General features: G+C 40.0%; 1 protein-coding gene, 1 non-coding gene and 1 pseudogene across 8 annotated transcripts in view; 2 read left to right on the top strand and 1 right to left on the bottom strand.

The window, feature by feature from the left end:
* KLHL32 (kelch like family member 32) overlaps window positions 1–19829 on the bottom strand; it is a 181808-nt gene that overhangs the window by 25355 nt on the left and 136624 nt on the right. For 5 of the 7 annotated variants that reach the window (XM_031680209.2, XM_031680210.2, XM_031680212.2 and 2 more), the window contains one exon: window positions 1169–1895. The exons of 1 other annotated variant lie outside the window; for it this stretch is intronic. In XM_031680209.2, coding sequence (XP_031536069.1) covers window positions 1169–1895 — 727 coding nt within the window. Of the gene's footprint in view, window positions 1–931; window positions 996–1168; window positions 1896–19829 lie in introns of those variants that run through there. One more of the 7 variants, XM_072965643.1, reaches the window with a different exon arrangement.
* LOC116281673 (U6 spliceosomal RNA) lies at window positions 6771–6876 on the top strand. Its single transcript, XR_004191134.1, has one exon. It is a non-coding gene; the product is annotated as a U6 spliceosomal RNA (small nuclear RNA).
* Window positions 9186–9295, top strand: LOC116281666 (U5 spliceosomal RNA; annotated as a pseudogene).

Below are 19829 nucleotides of genomic sequence, written 5' to 3'. Positions count from 1 at the left end.
TAAAATGCAAGGAAGAATTTTGTCAGAGCAGATGTTAAACTAGAGAAGATTACTGAGGGAAGCTGAGAAGTCTTCACTGGTGTACTTAAAAGTGATTGTTTCTTCTAAGTACAAATATCTCGAAGTTACTCTCAGTATTTAAGTTATTTGATTTTTCTATCCCTCTTTGTCCTTGACATAAGAAATTTAACAAGTTCCATCTGGGTCACAAAATGAGTATCCTCCTACTGAGAGAAGATGCAACTTTCTTCCCTAATAAGCAAACCTTTCAATGGAGGACATTTTAGGTCCTTTCAATAATAGGATTGGAAACACAGGTTGACAATGTGATGTTAATAACATACGCGGCACAGACTCCTTCTGTACCAGAGAGAAGGCAGCCGTGAGGGGCTGGAAGGAGTATGTGGGAGTGAATGAAAAAAGACTGATACAAATGGTTCACTGATGAAACTGGGTTATGAGCACATGAGGTTTATTATACTAGTCTCTTCCTTTTGTTCCTAATAAAAGAGCTTTTAAAAAAACAGACAACAAAAAAGTAAACTAAAATAATCAGAACCCCCAAATAATCAGGAAGAATGGCAGAGTAAATAAGAATAAAGGATTGGGACAACATGAGGAACTACAATCACATAGATGACAGAAAAACCCTATTTCAGCCAATAGCTTAAATCCCTTCCCTCAGTGCACAGCATGGCTCCTGCCTGGATGTGCATCCATTGCTACACTCCTCAAAGTGGATTTTGGGCATTTACTTCGCCTGCCCTGTCTTTGATAAAATGGCTCCTAGTCAAGCAGCCCAAGGTTCAAGGAAAAGCAAAGGACCTGCATAAACCACAAGGTGTGCAATACAATCCAAGAACAGCAAAAGCTGACAACCTAAACAATAGGAGGTTTGGTAGAAAAAGAGATTTGACGGGCCATTCATTACCATCTTGAATTTTTACTCCACTAGTCACTCAGAAAAGGCACAGAAAGGTCAATTACTTCCTACTACGCTGCTCTCTGCAGAGTAGGTGCTCAATAAACGAACGTTATTTAGCTAAAAACGGCATGCTTGGCCGAACCGTTCGGTTATGCACGGCCACAACTACCAAAGCTTGACTTTTAAATTAATGCCACAATGGAAGTGTTCTGTGATAAATCCAACATAAGAAGCACGTTCTACCTGATATCCAAAGAAGACCGTCAGCCACGTATCCGGCGTGACATGAGAGGGACCGGTCAAAGGACTGCACAAAAGTCCACTTGTTCTTCTTGGGGCAGTAGCGCTCGACGGTAGGCAGGACCTGGCGCAGTTCGTTTCTGCCCCCAACTGCATAGAGGTATGCGTCCATCGCTCCCAGCACGAAATGCTCCCGGCAGTTTTTCATGGGTGCTATCTCTGCCCAGGAGTTGCTGCGGGGGTCATAGCGACAGGCGGTCCTGACGGCACACGTCCGGCCGCTGGCATGCTCAACTTCCCCTCCTGCAACAAACAGGAAGTCCCCCATCACGGCCACACAGTGGTGGCTCCTGCCCACGGGCATGGGAGCCAGCTCGCTCCAGTTGGCAATGGCAGCTATGAGGGCGTTCTCCTGGTCCACCGGGTTGAAGTACCGAAGTTCCTTGACTTTACAGACCTCGCGCTTCTTCCCACCAATGATGTACAGAGTATCTGACTGGAACCGCGGTTTGGTCCTGCGGGTCTGCCACACGGGCTGGGCATAGATGCTCTGGTGGTACTCCAGGGCCTCGTTGACGAGAGCTGTTGCGGTCTCACTCGCCTGGACCAGGGGGTGGGACAGGGCAACAGAGTGGAGAGTATCCACGTCCATCAGGCCGAAGCGGATGTACTGCAGGAGCTCATCCATGTACTGGTAGTGGCAGCTGTGTTCCAACCACCTGACGGCTAGCTGCAACAGAGGCGGGGCCAGGACAGCACAAAGGTAAGAAAGAGCCAAAGCAACGGCTCGGAGACTGGTTGCCGTGTATTCTTTCAGACACTGAATGACACAATTTTCTTCTTACAAGCCATGTAACACTCAAATATTCTGATACCCAGTTGACGGATTTGGGTTTTTTTTTGTTTTTTGGGGTTTTTTTGCATCAGCAGAGACACAAAAGAACTCAAGACACTGATGGAGAGATTAGGAACAATGTTAAGGGACACTGATGAGACTTAAAGTATCCCTTGGGGTGAACAATAATTACTTTTCAAAAAATGAGAATATGGTTGTGAAGCAGTTCTCTTATGTTTCATGCATAAGAGGCTTTGGTCCACCGCCCTTGGTGGGAAATGTCAATGCTGAGCAGTGTCGTCTGATGAAGCAACATATGTCAACCTGTGAGTCAAGGTGCTGTATCAATATGGGTAATGTGAAAAAATATGTGATCATCTGAGACCACAGGGTGTCCTTGAGAGAAAATCAATATGACACTAGTAGCATGATTTAGAAAGAAAAAGGGCTTTTTTCCCCTGCCCCTTTGGTAGGTATATCAGTCAGGAAGCAAGAGGAGAAAAAGAAAGATTGCAACCCATCAGTTTTATTTTATTTTTTCTCAATTAGTTTTCCTCTTAAAGACAGTTGTTGTTTGCACATGTAAGATATGGGCTATCTGTTAGAGCCCTTTTCACAAAAACAGGATATGGAGAGTATCTTTGTATTATGGACACACAGTAGAATGTAATCCTAGCCATTTTGTTTAGGTCTAGATCCCTTTCAGGAAGGAAAGGAGTAAGAACTTTTGGCTACAAACAGAATGTCTTAAAATTAAAGCAGGTGCATTAAGTCATAAAATAACAAAACAGAATAATAGCTTAGAAAATAACATCAATGAAAAAAACCAATTCATGCTATGGAGCAATTGAAGTAATTTAACTAATGTGACTTAATATTTAAGTTTGGCAAAACTTCCTGCACACTAGCACAAAGAAGTATATCTAAGATCTCCAGTCAACATATTTGATACAATTCATTCTTAGCAGCACCTGTGTTAAACTAGCTCTCCTAAGCAATATGCGTGGACCTGAAGGAAATAGCGTGAACAAGTAAAGTGATGACGTAGAAGACTGAATAATTTTGTTGTGTTTTACTTGCTTTCTGACCAATGGAATTGAGGTTCTGGGCTTCTTTTTTCAGCTGATTCATCGCACTGGGGCAAAAAATGTCTACAGAGGAGAGAGAAGGAAATGTAGTGCCCTCGGACCATTACTCCTTGACAAACATGAGGTGGGTTTTCATGCAGATAAAAAGGATCACTAAACACTCTGAAGCACAAGATGATTTCAGACTTGCAGAGTTTCTGTATCCTTTGACAAATGGCTTCAAAAGGCAAGGCATATTCGGGCATGGCTTTTAGTTTTCCAGATGAAGAGAATGTAGGAAATGAATTTGCTTCCAATATATACTGAATTGCATATCTTAAAGAATAATGAGTGAAGAGAAACGAAAAAAAGAATGTCACCGGGCACCAGGTAGCCTACGAATTCCACGAAGGCAGACACCATGTAGGGCAGATGACACTCTTTGGCTGTCTTTCTAGAAACTAGTATTTTTTTATTTAAATAAGATGAAAAAATTATCTGTGTACAGTAACATCAGTATTAATCAAAGACAGTGCAGAACAAAAATGTCACTCATCAATCACCAGGTCTCTGCCAGAAGTGGAGTTTTCCCACAGACAACATCCTGGGTTTTCTCCCCCCCAGTTTTAGAAGTTTTAAGAGATGAGTTCCAATTATTTCCCTGGGGAGATAATTCTACAACTTAATACATGATTTTCCATTCTTTGCCCACAGAGCTTTCAAAAGTTTTCAGGGAATCAGTCATCCCACTCAAGGTTCCTCCTCATGCACCAGGTAAAATTTTCTGAAACTTAATCTTTCCTGTTGCTTCTTTGCTTCTAATTTGAGTCATTCCAGCTGGTATCGCTTTGCTTTGAAACAAATTTCTTAGCATCCTTATGTCCTAATGTTTCTGCATCTTGCATATGGATACTACAGGAAAACACCACTGCAGAAACACTAGATAAATATCCATGTCTCTGTAGTTTCTTTTTATACCACAGTGCTGCCCATTTAATTATTTTTCTCTTTCCTCATAAATCAGTTCTTTCTATGCCATAATCACTCTTCTAGCCCATCTCTTAACACTCTGGTTTCTACTTAGCTTTCTAGCAGTGTCACTTACTGTGTGAAAGGGACACATGCCACAACTAGGCTCTGCCTTTAAGGAAATTTCTAAGGAATCAAACCAGCAGTAGAACAGTGACCACTGTGATCTATCGCTGATTCATGCCTGGCTTTCTGCCTGCCTGTCACTCCTGTGTCACAAATACCATGATGGTTTACACATTCAATTTCCCCAAATACTGTGTGTTACAGAATACTTCGTGCACATACATTTAACTTGCATTTTGGGGGATAATGTTTATCTTATTTATTGCCAATATTTCTAACTTCTCATATGTTTCATATAATTTTCACAGTTTATTATTTATAAATATTTTCAGACTAAACAAGTCCTTCATGCTTGTTGAGTTTTATTTTCCTCCAGATCAAAGGTAAATACAATTTACAATTCTGCCAACTTCCAACCAATCTCACCTATGTGTAGTAGTATTTGTAGATTTAAATCCAGTGCTTCTCAAACCAAACACGTACATGAATTACCTGGGGTTTCTGGTCAAAATACAGATTCTGATTCAATAGGTAAGAGGAGGAGGACTGCAGGTCTGCATTTCTAACAATCTCCCAGGTGATGCATGTGCTGCTGGTCCATGGACCACATTTCGAGTGGGTACATTTTAGACAGATTCCCTTTCCTGAGACAGTAAATTGATGCTTTATGAGAGTAAACTGTTTCGATTTTTAAAAGGTTTAAATCAAAGGAAGTTTAAACAGGATGCTTTAGTAAAGATACAGGGCATGTGTAGCTAATATCATGGGTAAAACAGCATGTTTCCTCTGCAGTAAGATATGAGTAAGATCTTACTATGGGTAAGACAGCATATTTTGTGTCTTGGCACTGTATGGTCTATAAATCAACAGCTGATTCTGACAGCATAACGTAAGTCATACATATAAATGCTCTGCACAGTTTTGCTTTTGCAGTATTAAGTAGCCAAAAGTAAAAGTGTTACTGTACTCAGTTTTTACCTTGGTGAAAATGTAAAGGAGAAAAATCACTTAAACTATGGATAATTCTTGTTTATCCCAATAATGGAAGAAATGGGAAAGAAAATCCAAAACAATGGGCTACCTCAAAATCACTCCTATACAGTGACCCCCCACCAAGCACTGTTCGTTGCCTCACTGAATTAAGGGCAAGGTGGTAGAGGGAATCTTGGAGCCCACTTAAGAGAATTAGAAACTACAGTAAACAGAAGGCTGATTCATCATTGGGGCATCATACAACACAAAGACCACAGTTAGCTCTGGAGTGTATTTTGGGGCAAATGTTTGTTCTGGGAACTTACGGCTTGTAATGGCACTGCACTTTGAAAGCATAACTCAGGAAAGGCTAAAATCCTAGTCTATCTTACTTTTTCTGGCATACTGACATCCCCAACACCCTAAAATCTATCATATTTTAACTGGTGGGAAATGGAGCACACAGTGAAAGTCTTCTCTCTCACTCTTTAGGTGACAAAGCCAGCAACAGTGGAAAAGAAATCAAGGATTCCGTTTAGGATGCACATCAAAGAGAACTTAGGAAACAGGGCTATTAGGCAAGATGTTTCTTAAACCACCTGAAACAGGGACTGTCACCTCCAAAGACTACAAGAAATCTCCCAAGCACCCTGCCTGACCCAATCTAGTTCATCTCTGTCTGATGGAGAATTGTTCCTTCCTAAAGGGAGCATTTGCCACAGCTTATTCCAACATCAACTCATCTCATCCTCAGTTTCTTGATAAGAACAGTGCCTGGCACATCGTAGGCTATATGTTTGTTGCACAATGGAAAATTCTTTACAACAATTCTTAGGCTATTTTTCATATTTTTCTTGAACAAGCAGTATCAATTCCTCCCTATATTTATTTATCTATCACAGGCTTCAGTTTCCTATTTTATTATCTCATCTGTGTGGCTTTCCTATAAAGCCCTGATTATAAACTCTCATGCAATGTACTCGACTCACTTATATACAGCCTTTGTTTTACTCCCTCCATGACTGGTGCTGGCCGCCTCTATTTGAAATTCTTGGCAATGCAATGAACACCATAATCTGTTAAGCCCTCAAATAAATAATTACTAGGGCAAGAAGGAACTTTAGAGTGCTTTTGACTCAAACTTCTCAATTTTACACATGGATGTCAAATCCAGACAAGTTATCTGACTTACTCCAGGTCATGCAGCTGATTAGTGGAAAACCTGGAACCAGAAATCCAGTTTTTAAATTGTACAATGTGTTCTTCTATTATATCATATCATCATTATTTTTCCATCAATAATAATTTTAAGGTAGAATCTAGGCAAATGCACTCAAAACCAAACTTAATTTCTATACTGTCTAAATTTGAAAAATAAAGTCTGTTTCTTAAAAAGGTATGCTTTGCTTCTAGATAGGTGATGATATTTTTCAAAGAGTCTCAGGTATGGATTACTTCTGCATGAAAATATGCATTTAATAATACTGATTAAAGAGTTTGTAATTAAAGAATAAATCTTTAGAGGAAAGGGCATCCCTTGAGTCTTGAATTATTATTTCACTTTTTACGGGAATAAATTTCTTAATTCTAGGTTATTTCCTGTTAACTAAACCTGGCTCAAAAACATATGAAAAAGGTGCTCCTTGAGCAGCACATATACTAAAACTGGAATGATACAGAGAAGAATAGCTTGGCCCCTGCACAAAGGTGACACGCAAATTCATGAAGTGTTCCATCTTTTAACTCACAGACACAGTAAACAATCTTATGGTCACTGGGGGAAAGGGGATGGGAAGGGATAAATTTGGGAGTTTGAGATTTGCAAATGTTAACTACTATATATAAAAATAGACAAAAAATAAATTTCTTCGGTATAGCACAGGAACTATATTCAGTATCTTGTAATAACCTTTAATGAAAAAGAACATGAAAACAAATATATGTATGTAAATGCATGACTGGGACATTATGCTGTGCACTAGAAATTAACACATTGTAACTAACTATACTTCAATTAAGAAATTTTTTTTCAAAAATAATATAGAAAAGATAATCCCTTCCTTTTGGTTTTCTCAGTGTATCCCCACTGATTAGTATTCTATGGAAAGAATATATAATATATATAATCTTAAATATAAAAGTATATAATTCTAAATTCTACAATTTTTTTCTGTAATTCAATTAAAATGTATAATTTACTCATGCATTTCACAAATATATCAATTATATGAATAAATGTTACATTCCTAACATTATAAGTTCTCAAGTTGTGGTCCAAATTCCTTTACTGTTCTTGCTCAAACACACCCAGACAGAAGCTGCTGTTTTAAAATCTCAAATTCCTGATCCTTTGAAAGAAACTGCTGTTTTGAAGTCTACCTCTGCTTATGTATTTCCATATGTATGTGTACTACCCAACGTGACCCCAAAACAGTAAGAAAGTTTACACTCACAGATTTCCTGGAAAATATACGAATTATGTCATCCCAAATCCAAGAATACATACCAATGCACTCTTCCATAAAACTGTCTTTCTATCTTGCAAATATATATATAAAATGCCTTTTACAAAAGCAGTTCTTACCAGATGAATAATCAAATATTTTTAACGAACACTAACAAAAGATAAAGCCCTTACAATACTGTCTAAAAGCTATAACTATCTCTTTGTCTTTCACAAGTATTCTTTTTCACCGAAGAGGATATTCTCATCACAGAACTCATCAGCCAGAGCTCAGTGAGCAAGAACCGGTATTTTTGCCCACAGCCTGATTCTGCTCCCTTGGCCAGGGGCAGCTATAATTATTCTCCTATTTCAAAACCTAGTTGCAGACAGCTTTGCTGAGGGGCAAACTGAGCCCTGCCTTTTGCAGGAGCCCACGCTGTGAAGCACAAGTGTCTATATCCTTGCCAGCCAGCCCTGTCATCCCACTGAGATAAGCCAAGGCACCAGTCTCCCCTCAGTACCCACAAGGCAGCACAAATTCCACACTTCTGCAAATTCAGGAAGGAACAAAGGAAGGGCACCTGAGCAAATCAACAACCAACCAGCATCCCTGAAGCTCCACCAAAGAGCCGGGCATATTACAGAGCCCTTGGGCAACAAGGAGGGGGAGCCATGAGAGCACGTTTAACAGAATGAGTGACAACGCACGGACAGAAGTTTTCCTTTCTAAACAGAGTATTAGGGATGCTCACTATATCCTAATCCATGTCCTCAAAGGGAAGTCGCATTGCATTATGTATTGTATTATAACGCACTATGTCATCTATTACCTGATAATGCCTTAAATTCAAATAAGCATCAACATAAAACCTTAGCAAGACACCCTCTTAATATTACATACAATTTCTTTAGATGATAAATGTGGAAAGTATCCCTAGTACAAGTGAGCAGGAATTGAGACTTGCCATGTTAAGCCACATAGAAACTCATTTCTTTAGTGTGAGTCATATTAAAGGTCCAAGTAGTGACATATTAAACCAGAAGAATGATTGACATAGAGAGGAAAGTTTATATCAGTAAATAAATGCACCAAATTTTGTAGCCCTATTCTCCTCTTTGAGACCAAATGAAAGATTTCTGTTCCAAAAGACATCATTCCCATAAAATCGAAAAGCACCAGAAACTAGGGACATAAGATCAGAGTATTTTCCTCTTCCAGAACAATGAAAATGCTACCGTGGAGGAATATTAAAAATTATTACAGTGCTCACTCGAGTGCTATAATTAAAACTGTGTCAACATTTTGCTTGTAAAACAGATTTTTCAAGGGAGGTTGTACATTAACCATTATAGCTGACTACAGACTTATGTAAGACACATAGGCTATTTTTCCTCTAAGAAATATATTTCAATAGAATCAAATCTGATGAGGTCCCAGGTTCACAGACCATCAGAAAAAAAGACCTGACAGATTTTTAAAAGGATACTTAGCTTAGCAGATACGACAATAACACACATCCTTTCATTGTTCATTTAAAACTTTTAACGTTGGAAGACTGACAAATGCTCTTATTTTCACCTTTAGCATAAAATTTCTGCTTGAGAAAACTCTGGTTTCTCTTCAGATTGTATAAACCATTCACCTTTTACTAAAGATTTCCATGGAGAGGAACCGTAATGAGGGGATTTTTTTAGGGTTCTTTTTTTAAAAGCATACTATATACAACTTACCCTCAAATGGCTCAGAAAAAAAAGCGCACATGTGCTGTCTCTCTCTTTCTAGATATCTATCTATTCTCCTACTATATATATCTACAGATTTTACCAATAGATTAAAGAGTGAGACAGAGAACACATGATAAAGCAAATGAAGTAATTTGCCTAAGAAACTGGCAAATTATATGGGTGTTCTTTACTATTCTTATTCTTGCAACTTTTCTGTAAATTTGAAATTATTTAGAAATAGAAAATCAAAAGAACAAAAATAATTGTGTCTGGTAATTATCTTTAATACTTACTTTAAAAAAAACACATACCACAGAGCATCAAAAGCAAGAACCCTTGTAACCAAGGGTGTCTCTTTCCCAAAGACACCGAGAAACACACAGGACTGGGGGACTCACAATGAAAATGGCCCTGGGGCCTGCTACCTTAAAGTTCCAGGTATTTAGGGGAGGGGGCGGTGGGGGGCAAGTACAAGTGACTTGAGTTGTCCTCTGGTTCAGTCTTATCACACAAGGTAATTTTTTTAAAAGGTACATGTGTATCAAGAGGAAGAGGAAACAAAGGAAAAGAGACAAAGTTAGTATACTGCGATGTCTTTTCCACCTGTGAGAACTAGCTACCCATTTGAGCTGATCTATGAAAAGTCAGAATGAAGAATAGCATGAGTACACGGCTGACACTGGACCAGTCATTTGGCTTCTCATCTGTAAAATGAGTGCATTGATGAGAGACTTTCTTCGACCTCTAAGGTGTATGTCAGTTACAGATCCACGAAAAAGTAATATTTCAAAAGAGAATCCCCCAAAATTCCAAGAGGTGGGCAAAGCAATCAGAATCCATCACTGTGTCCAAGACACAGATTTCCACAGCACAGTTTTCATAACTCTCTTTTTGAAAAACAAAGTGACATTTTTTTGTCTGTAACTCTGTACTATCAGAAATATATGCATGTGTGTGGCACGTAAAAGTGCATGTGCACACAGACCCACATAAAAATAAAATCATCTCAGACAAAGAGCACACATTTCCAATTTGTAAGGTGGTTGCTTCAAGGTACTATTTATTTAAAATCCCAAAATGAGATTTTATTTATAAAAGAAATATTTAGTAAACTGTTCACATAAAATTTTATCTCATGACTGTCTTTAAACATACCATTCCCACATCTAGTATACACAAGGTTTTTAGATGAGATGACTGTCCTTCAGGATGATAAAGCCAATCAACATTACCTATGTCAAAGACGCTGCAGGGAAAATGGAACCCATTCTTGGTTTCCTCACACTTGAACAGAATACAGAAACAATTAGAAATAATTTGCAATCCTTGCCTCCAATGGTTTGATAATGGTCTCTGAGCCAAATGATAATATTCATCCATCTAATCATTGATGGCATCAGAGTATCACTTGATGCTGGACTGATGACATGAAATTTCTAAGTAAGATATTAATGATGCACATTTATATATAATGCCCTTCTGAATGTAAAAGGGAGGTTGCATGTGGTCCGTGAGATATTAAGCTTATAGTGCCAGAACAACACTGGAAAATCAAAGAAAGCCAACTTGGTCAATAGAAGAAAATTCTGATGGATCCTACTGGCAAAAGGGACTAGAAGTGACCCTACATGGGTCACACAATTTCACGTTCTTTCCCAGCTACTGCATGCAGTGAGGATGCACTGTCAGGGTAAGTCAGCTGAAAAGGCAGGGGAAGCCTGATGCTCTTTTCTACCGCTAACTGGTACCTGCCCACAGAGGTGAGTGCGACGACGTGAAAAGGAGGCAAGACTTGATGTCAAAAAACCTGCTTCTGCAACTTAATGTACTTGAGGATTTAAGAGAAACACAAACATACTGAGCTCAGTTTCATCATCTGTAAATCAAGGACGATGTTATTTACATCACAGGGGTCTACACAGGACTGAATGAGGTACCATGTGAAAGTGCTTGGTAAACTATGACACTTGGACAATAAACAGAATTAATATAATGGCAATGTGTCACCAAGAGATGGAGCTAATCCTCAATTCAATTATCCTTCTGAATTCATGATAGAGTCAGCTCATTCAGACTGTCCTCATATGACACAATATTGTGCAAGACCGACATAAATTTTGAGAGATCTCTGTAGTTGATAAGGAACTTGCCACACAGTATTAAATACTTTACATGTTGTAAAGTGATAATAAAAACGTGGCAAATAACCTGTTGCAGATTACAAACTGGCCTTTATGATGAGCCTATTTCCACACAAATGAATTCAATAATTCTAACTCAGTAATTAAAGGAACATGTCTTTGTTATATCCCAAGTCAGAGAGGCACGAATGGACGAAAGAATGAATGGAAAGAGAGGTATAAACCTACTTGTCTCTGCATAACACTCAGTATATATATATTTTTAAATTTTAGGTGGGGAGAGTAATTAGGTTTGTTTGTTTATTTACTGGAGGTACTGGGGATTGAACGCAGGACCTCGTGCATGCTAAGCACACACTCTCCCACTGAGCAATACTCTTCATCCTATATTCACTTTCTTTACTTGACTTGAGTCTCCCATTAAAACTACTTGAATTCATATCCATGAGTCACCTCAAATCTCAACTCAGTTACCTCAGTGGCAAGGAAAAATACATATAAACTAAGCCAGATAACTTAGTTTATATGTATTAAAATAATGATTGATTGTCCAAGTTGATTATTTTTTGTTTTGTTGCTTTGGGATAAATGACATAATCATGAATCTTTTAGTCTTTCCATTTATTTATTCCACAATTTCTGATTGTCTGTTATGTGCCAAGAACTTGGTGAAAAAGAAGCCTCTATTTGGAACACATACATACAGTCTTACTTTGCCATTCACTTACAATCTCTGTCAATACCATAAAACTCAAGCCTTACTCTTGGCCTCAAGTGTCTTAATGTATCCCTGTAAAATCTACTCAGGGAGTTTGGAATTAGGGGAAGAAAAGCACTGTAAATTCGGAAGTTTCAGCCTCTCACAGGCATTGTTTCAGACACATAACAAAAACCATCTATTTATGTTGCCATTTCCCTCATGGGTGCTTTAAATATTGCTGGTACATTTACGCATTTTATGGTTTTTTAAAAAGCTGTTTAATTTGTAAACATGCCCTGGAGCATCCTGAGAGCATCAAGCCTTTGAATATTTCTTTATGAACTGATTCAATAATAATGAACCAATTACAGGTTCACCAGCAAACACCCTCCCCAACTGAAATGAAACCTTTAATGACTAAAAGGAGCTCACAGGCTCAACCAGCTGCCCCAGGTCATGGATACAGAGCTGGTCAAATCCCTCAAACAAGTGGGACTATGATGAATTTAGATGTCCAGGAAGCACCCAACCTGCATTTACGGGTTCATGTTGGCAGCCTCCAAGTAAAAAGAAAAGAATCCTCAGAGGTCACTTTAAGCATTAAGTTAGACTTACAGAGGACAGTGATTGGAGTGGGGAACCCACAAACTGAATCACATGACCGAACATGGTGGGGGGCCAAACTCTCCTATCAAGGAGGTGGAGCTGGGGCGCCAGGGCCTGCATGCGCAGTGAGCTGCAGAGACACTGACCACCCTCACTATGTGAGTTGCAGCCTGACTACTGCTTGTCTGAACAGAACCCTCACACTGCGCTCTCCAACTTCATCTCATCATTGTGCACATACATGGGCGTCACTGAATCTTCTAGTAGCACCCTGAAGTACCTTTGAGTATAATACACAAGTAATATTTCAGTCAAAGAAGATACACTCTTTTCAGCACAACTATCACACATTTTTCTGAGACTGGGAAGTAGCTTAGAGAGCCAATCTGTAGTAGTCACATACAGAGAATGGTACGTGGGAAGACGCACCCAGTGCAGGAGAATCAGTGGCCTGACAACCTCAGGAAACCTGTGAGGGGAGAGGGGACTGCGGTGGGGGAAGGACGCAGCTCGAGGAGGTAGCAGCCCTTCCAAAGCCTATCTGAGAGAAGGACCGTGTTTCAGCCCTGGTGCTCGGCACCCAGAAGGAAATCCATAAGCATTTGCTGAAGGAGAAAAAACTGGGAATTATGAGACTAGAATCTGAAGAAATCAGATCTAAGATATCTTTATGAGGTTAGGAGGAACACTGTTTGAAGAGCAAGGGGAACCTCAAAGGAGGAGATGGAGAAATTGAAGAGGAAAGAGAAACTAGGTCCAATGACAGGGCCCAGCCCTGAGAGCAGAAGAAATGCCAGCCCAGGCCAGAATCTGAGGGTGACACACCTGGAGGCCTTCTGAAGTGGGACAGCGCTGCTGAGAGGGGACAGTCAAGGTCAACTGAGTCAGCGTGAGAGCACAGTGCTGGGTGTGTGCTGGGGGCTTATGAGGACATAGGAAAAAGTCCTTTATTTTGAATATTAGTTCTCCACAGTTAGATATAAAGAGTATATAACAGATTGGGGGACGGTAGAAACCCAAGCAGGCTTGGACCAAAAACAATTTGAAATAATGAATTACGCTCCCCTTAAGAAGAAATTCTTTGCTTAGGTCCTATTAATTTGCAAACACAGAGAATCTAAAAATCAAAAACATAGACAATGAATCACACTACTTTTTTAAATGCCAAAAAAAAACTGTTCCTGGTTTGACTGATATATTTCTCCCCTAATTACCTTTTTACTCCCCATTACTGAAACAAAAACAAGACATAACTAATCGGTAATTTTACTAAGCATTCCTGAGGGCGATTTAATCCATGCTGCCCAGAGATCTGAATGAAAATAATCATTCGTGGTCTGGTGCAGTGAAAAATCTGGTGAGACTGTATCTATGCACAAGTCTATTCTCACAGCTTTTAAAATATTTTAAACAGCACTGTTGCTTAAATAAGGGCTGCATTAAAACAGTAACTTAATTCAATGACTTAATTCATTTTTTTGAGCCTCTTCACGTGAGACTGAATTATTGCTTAATGGCTCTCTTTACCATTCAAAAATGAATAGCTTTTTTTTAAGCAAAAAATAAATAATGTGAAAATAGAACACTTGAAGTAAAATTATAATCATTATGATGCTGTCACTTTAAAATCCATGGACTTAATTGTTTTGCAATTGACACGTGAGAAAAAATATCCAAGGCTAGGTAGAAACAGGCTGCTCAACGTTCACTGGGGGAAAAATACCCGGAGACAACACAAATGAAAAAGCAGAAAATGATCCTGGCTCCCAGGTGCCTAATTGATGAGACCACTATTCACAGCTTGGAGACAGAAATAAAGGTCCTTAATTTTTTTCATTTCCTTTATTTTTCTTTTTAAAAGGTATGCCTAAAGAGGATTGTAATGAGTTACACATTATAAACACCAGCACTATTAGATGCCTGCATCTTTTTTACCCTATGCTTCAAAAAGCAACAACATGAGGCGCCGAGATTACACAAATTGAAATCTGCAACTTCTAATAACCCTCCCACTTCTGCAGACAAACGTGTCTCCCTGGCTCCAACCCTCCCCCATGCTTTCCAGGAAGGGAAAAGGAGTCAGATGCTGCCCTTGGAAACAAGAATTTAACAAACTGCTGTGAGACATGCTGGTGGGAGAAACATAAGCAGAAGGGAACCTTCAGTTCCATATATGCGCCCATTGTGAATTTCCGAGCTTTGCTGGTTAGTGTAAGAAACAGTGCTGGCAACTGTGGGAGCTGCTGCATTAGCAAACTGGCCAAAGTATCCCTGTCGTTTCTACTTCCCCAACCGCACCATCGGAATGGAAACATTTGCTCTATTGGAAGGCAGTGATAAGGATGGATTTTTAAAGTTTCCATTTTTAAGTGAAAATGAAAGAAAAATGCTCTTCTAGATGTGTTGTGCCTTTGAGCTCCATTTGAAAAAAGAAAAAAAAAAAGGCAGAGAAAGCTGCTGTGAAGGTCACCGAGTGAAAGAACTTCCTCAGGGCACAGAATAAATTAAATCCCAAGGAAAAAATAAAATGTGATTTCCAGAGTGTGAGGCACAAACTCCAAATGACAATGATTGACAGCCAAACTATATCCGTGCAATATCCAAGACTGCACGTTCTCATTTACCTCGGTGTAGCCAGCAAGCGCCCATTAAACATCCGTCTGATGCCCAAATTAACCTTCTTGGCAAACTGAAAGAGGCACAAACTATCATAATCAACCTTTCATTATCACAGCAGCCTCTAGTTAAAGGGTCAGAATAATTGTGCCATCAGAGCCTTGATTGTTTTCAATCAACAGACGGCTGGAGTGACAGCTCGGTGATGGAGGGGTCTGATGAAACCGCACCAGGCCTAATCAGAGCAGATGAAAGGAAGGCATGATTGGTGCAAATGAACAGTCGTGCCTCTCCTTTTCATTTACAATCTGAAATTACTCTTAAATTTGTGGGGGTTTTTTTCCCTCCCTTATGAGCACCACTGAAAGAATGTTTGACTTATTATGAGTTCTGACAGTGCAGAGTTATAAAACACAGGTAGGGTTATCAGCTGAGGCTTTAAGTGGGTATTCAGCATAATTCTAACAAATTCACTCTTGAAAAGCACAAAATGACTAAAAAGGCTTCCAGAGAAGTGACCTAACCTCTCAGTGCTGTTTGATTAACAGGCCCATTTATTCTGCTGGCATTCTAAATGATGAGAAGATAAAACCCCGGGCAGAAATACCCTGTAAATGTTTTCTCTCAGCCCCTCGGCTCTGTTTACTTCAGTACTAGTTCCTTTGCCCCCAATCCTTACTGTTCTCAAAGAACATCACATTAAGAGCTCAAAAGAGCTCATCCATCAGAGGGCAAGGATCAAAGGGTGGTGGTTTGGGGTTAAGCACATGAAGCTCTGCTGGGAGCCACAGGGGTAGGAAAGAGACTGGAACCCACCAACCCTCTGCTGATGTCAAAAAGAGCATGTGGGGAAAAGGAATAAAAAAATTATGTGATAGGCCACTCTAAATTTGGCATACAAGGGATGTGGAGAAAACTGAGGCAGTATACAGCTGCATTTATATAGCCGCTACAAAGACTGTAGACATGAATATCCTTAAACAATTTATGATGAATGGAATATACACTTAGAGTAGCTAAAATAAGCTTCTAACTCTATTTTCTTCTTTAAGCTTGGGATCAACCAGCCAGTCATGAGAGTGTTATGATTCAGGTCAGTACTGCAAAATGAAGTCTTTTAGCTGCAAAAATTAATATGCATGCAGCCTGTGCTGCATGTGTGTGTTGACCTGAGAGTGTGTGTGTATGGTGTGAACCCCACTTGCATGTGTGTAAGAGACAGGGGACAGGATGGTTTTTAAACCTCTCTACTCAGAAGTCTTACATAAAACTGAGGCCATTTTATTTGCTAGATTGTGAGTTGAAATGATACAATGGGGGTATGTAATTAACAAAGTAAAAAGAATTATTAAGAACAGCCTGGAATTTTCCATGCAACATTTAGCAAAATGTGTTCCCTCATAGCTAGACCTCATTTGATAGGTTAATTGCCACCACAAAAGTACTGAGAAAGTACAAAATTCCCAAAGCTCTACCTACACGTAAATAGACTTCACGCAGAATATTGCTAAATCTGCCCTATGACTTCCTGAAGCATCTCAAAGTTTTCATCCTGACTGTTTTTTAGAAGACAATTCCCAAAGGAAGACAACTGACAAACGGCTCAAACACAAGTATTTGCCAAACCCATCCTTGTTCTCCTGCCACTTTCTTGAACGCCCCATCCTTCAGTGGTCACCTTACTTCCCGTGTGTGCACAGGCACCTCCAGCAAGCTGCGTCAGCGACTCAGGTGCCGTCACCTCCTGAGGGCTTTGTTCTTCCCCCAAAGTAGCACTCGCTTTTAAGGCACAGCTCCTTTCTGCCTGGAAGGCAGTCTGTGTATTGGTCAGATAGGAGAGGCTCTGGGATACTGACAGCACATGGGATTTAAAAGAGGATTTCCCAGCTGGTTCACAGAACTCGAGGATGAACAGCAGGCCGGCCTGGGTCAGTGCCTGTTCAAATCCTAGAATCCCAGAGGTGTGGGATTCATCATTCTAAAACACTACGTGACCCGCTCTACATGGCCTAAATTGTACAAGAGACGAGAGGAGCAGAAAGACTCTTCAGGGGACCAGGCAAATCTGACAAATCAACCCCTTTGTTTACTTTATTATTTACTCTTTGTATTGGGCTTCACTCCAAAGTATACAGTCCCAGCAGTGGGCAGAATAAGAAGGCTCTCACAGTCCCCAGCAGGTTCAATGTCATTCTCACAGCCAAAGAGAGGGATGCCTGAAGTCTATTTGCCTCTTAACTATGCGCCGTCCTTTCTGGATGGAGAATTTTAGTTTTACTTTCAGCTGTGAGTAATTTCCCATTGTGATTGGCTGACTTCTAGTCAATTTAGTATAATTAATGCCAAATTACATTGTAATTCACATAGAATTACAAATTAAAAGCTATATTAAGAGCAAATGAATTAATCAAAATTAATGAGATTATGCTCACTTGTTCTAAAGTGTTAATAAGATAGGTCCTCCTAAAACGTTTAAACTTTAGCACACCATCCATCACTCCTTCAATTACCTGATTTCCTTGTGTGGCCAGAGGAGGTGGCGAGTGGGCATCCCTCATCAACAAGGACACACACAAAGAAGGTATGTGCATTCAGCCTCCAGCTGGCCTGGCTCTTTTTAGCTTCTGTACCTGAAGCATAAGTAATACCTGTGCCACTTACCGAAACTGCCTTGTAACACTCCCTACAGACAAAGGGGAACAATGCAAACATTGGTGATATTTATCTTTAGAATCCATCAAGGATTTCTTTTTTCCTAAGAGAATTTTTCTTCCTGGTTATATTTTGTCTCCTGGAATACTGAAATCTGTTTTCATTCCTCCAATGTGGCACCCCGCGCAACGAAGAGGTGGTCAGACTAAGGAGCAGAGCCTTACCACAGAGAACGCATTACTCTGCATTGTGGACCCCAAAGAAGTCTAAGAATTATCTCTATCTATGAATGCTGCCCACGATCACTATCTTAGAAAAGCCACCCTTCTCCTCCAGGTGTGTGGAGTTCAGATGTTCTTCCTTACTTTCACTTCTAGCAAAAGTCTTGGAGGCAGGGGAGAAGGTAGTAGTGTGTCAGGATGTCAGTGTTCAACAATAAATGCCAAGGCTTCCCCAGATGTCTCCTTGGAAAAGAAACAGGTCTAGAGCCTCTGGGACACACTACGGCTAAATTGAGATCCTCTCCTCTAGAATGCCCAGAATAGGGCATCTCTGTGATCTGGCATGGCCAACTGGCATGAACACCGTGGCCACTGGGCACTCAGCTGGCCTGATAAGGATTCCTGTCAAAACAGCCTGGTGATGTGGGATGGGGGCACAGGCTTGCTTAATGTTCGTATCAATGCATTAATATTTTTTCTCCTTTTCTCTTAAGCCCCATATTGAGGCCACCACCCAACTGTCAATTTCTGCTGCATAAATTTCCCAATTTTAATATTTGGGCAGACAATGAAGATATCATGAATAATCATTCCCATTTGTTCCATCCACACTCTAACAACAGCCTAAAGACCTCCCACCGTGCAGTCTGCTGAGCTGTAATAGAAATAACCATGCTCTAGGTTCTCCTTCACACTGATTTAAATCTCTTGATCGGATTTGAAAGTGATCCTCCCTTATGGGCCTTCTCTTCCTGCTTTAAATGTCATCACTTTGTACTTTGAAGGAATGGAGGGTGGTTCCCTACCTCTGCCAGAATTCTCCATTCACTCTTCCTCATCAAACCACCCAGAGCCTCAATTTTCCAGACCCTGACAGAGAAAGCTCCCCAGCAACACCTTCTGGTACTGCTTTTACTGGAGTCATTGTTGCAACTTCCCACAAAACTGCACAACAGGGGAAAGCGAAAGTCGGTAACATCAGGAAATGTGTGCTACTGGCTCACTCATTGTGGACTAAAACAACTGCTTTGACTTTTGAGAAGATGCATCAGGTACTCCGGGTTACTGTTTCCTCTTAAATTTCTGTATTGGAAGAGAACACGGTGAGACCCGCACTGAAACTGATCTGGTGAAGAGAGTCAAGCACTGCACCTCTGCGAGACTCCGTTCCTCACTTGTTTGCATGTGGGTAATCCTTGCCTTGTCAACCTTAACAAGGCTGAGGCTCGACTGAAATGATGTGTGTGAAAATGCTTAAAAAATACAAAGCTCTCCAAGGACTGTAAAAATTATTATTGCTGTTATGATTATTGATGAACTTCTGTGCCTCGCCTTGGGGTCTCTACCTCATGTTTAACATACAGTTGGGTTTTATTTTTAAATCCCTGATAACCCAGGTAACAGCAATATTACTGCAGGCCACCAACGCATAAGTACTATTCTCCAGTCATCTTTTTCCTTCTCACAGCAGCAACAACAAAAATATCAGTCTGGAAACAACATGAATCACAATGAAAATTAGAAGCAGAGAACAGAAATATGTCATATCTCATAAATCACCTTGTTGTTCTGTTGTGCTCATTTTAAA

Source organism: Vicugna pacos, chromosome 8 (assembly GCF_048564905.1).
Source record: "Vicugna pacos chromosome 8, VicPac4, whole genome shotgun sequence".
NCBI lineage: Eukaryota > Metazoa > Chordata > Mammalia > Artiodactyla > Camelidae > Vicugna > Vicugna pacos.
Note: the sequence above shows the minus strand (reverse complement) of the source record. Positions and strands in the feature narration are given on the sequence as shown.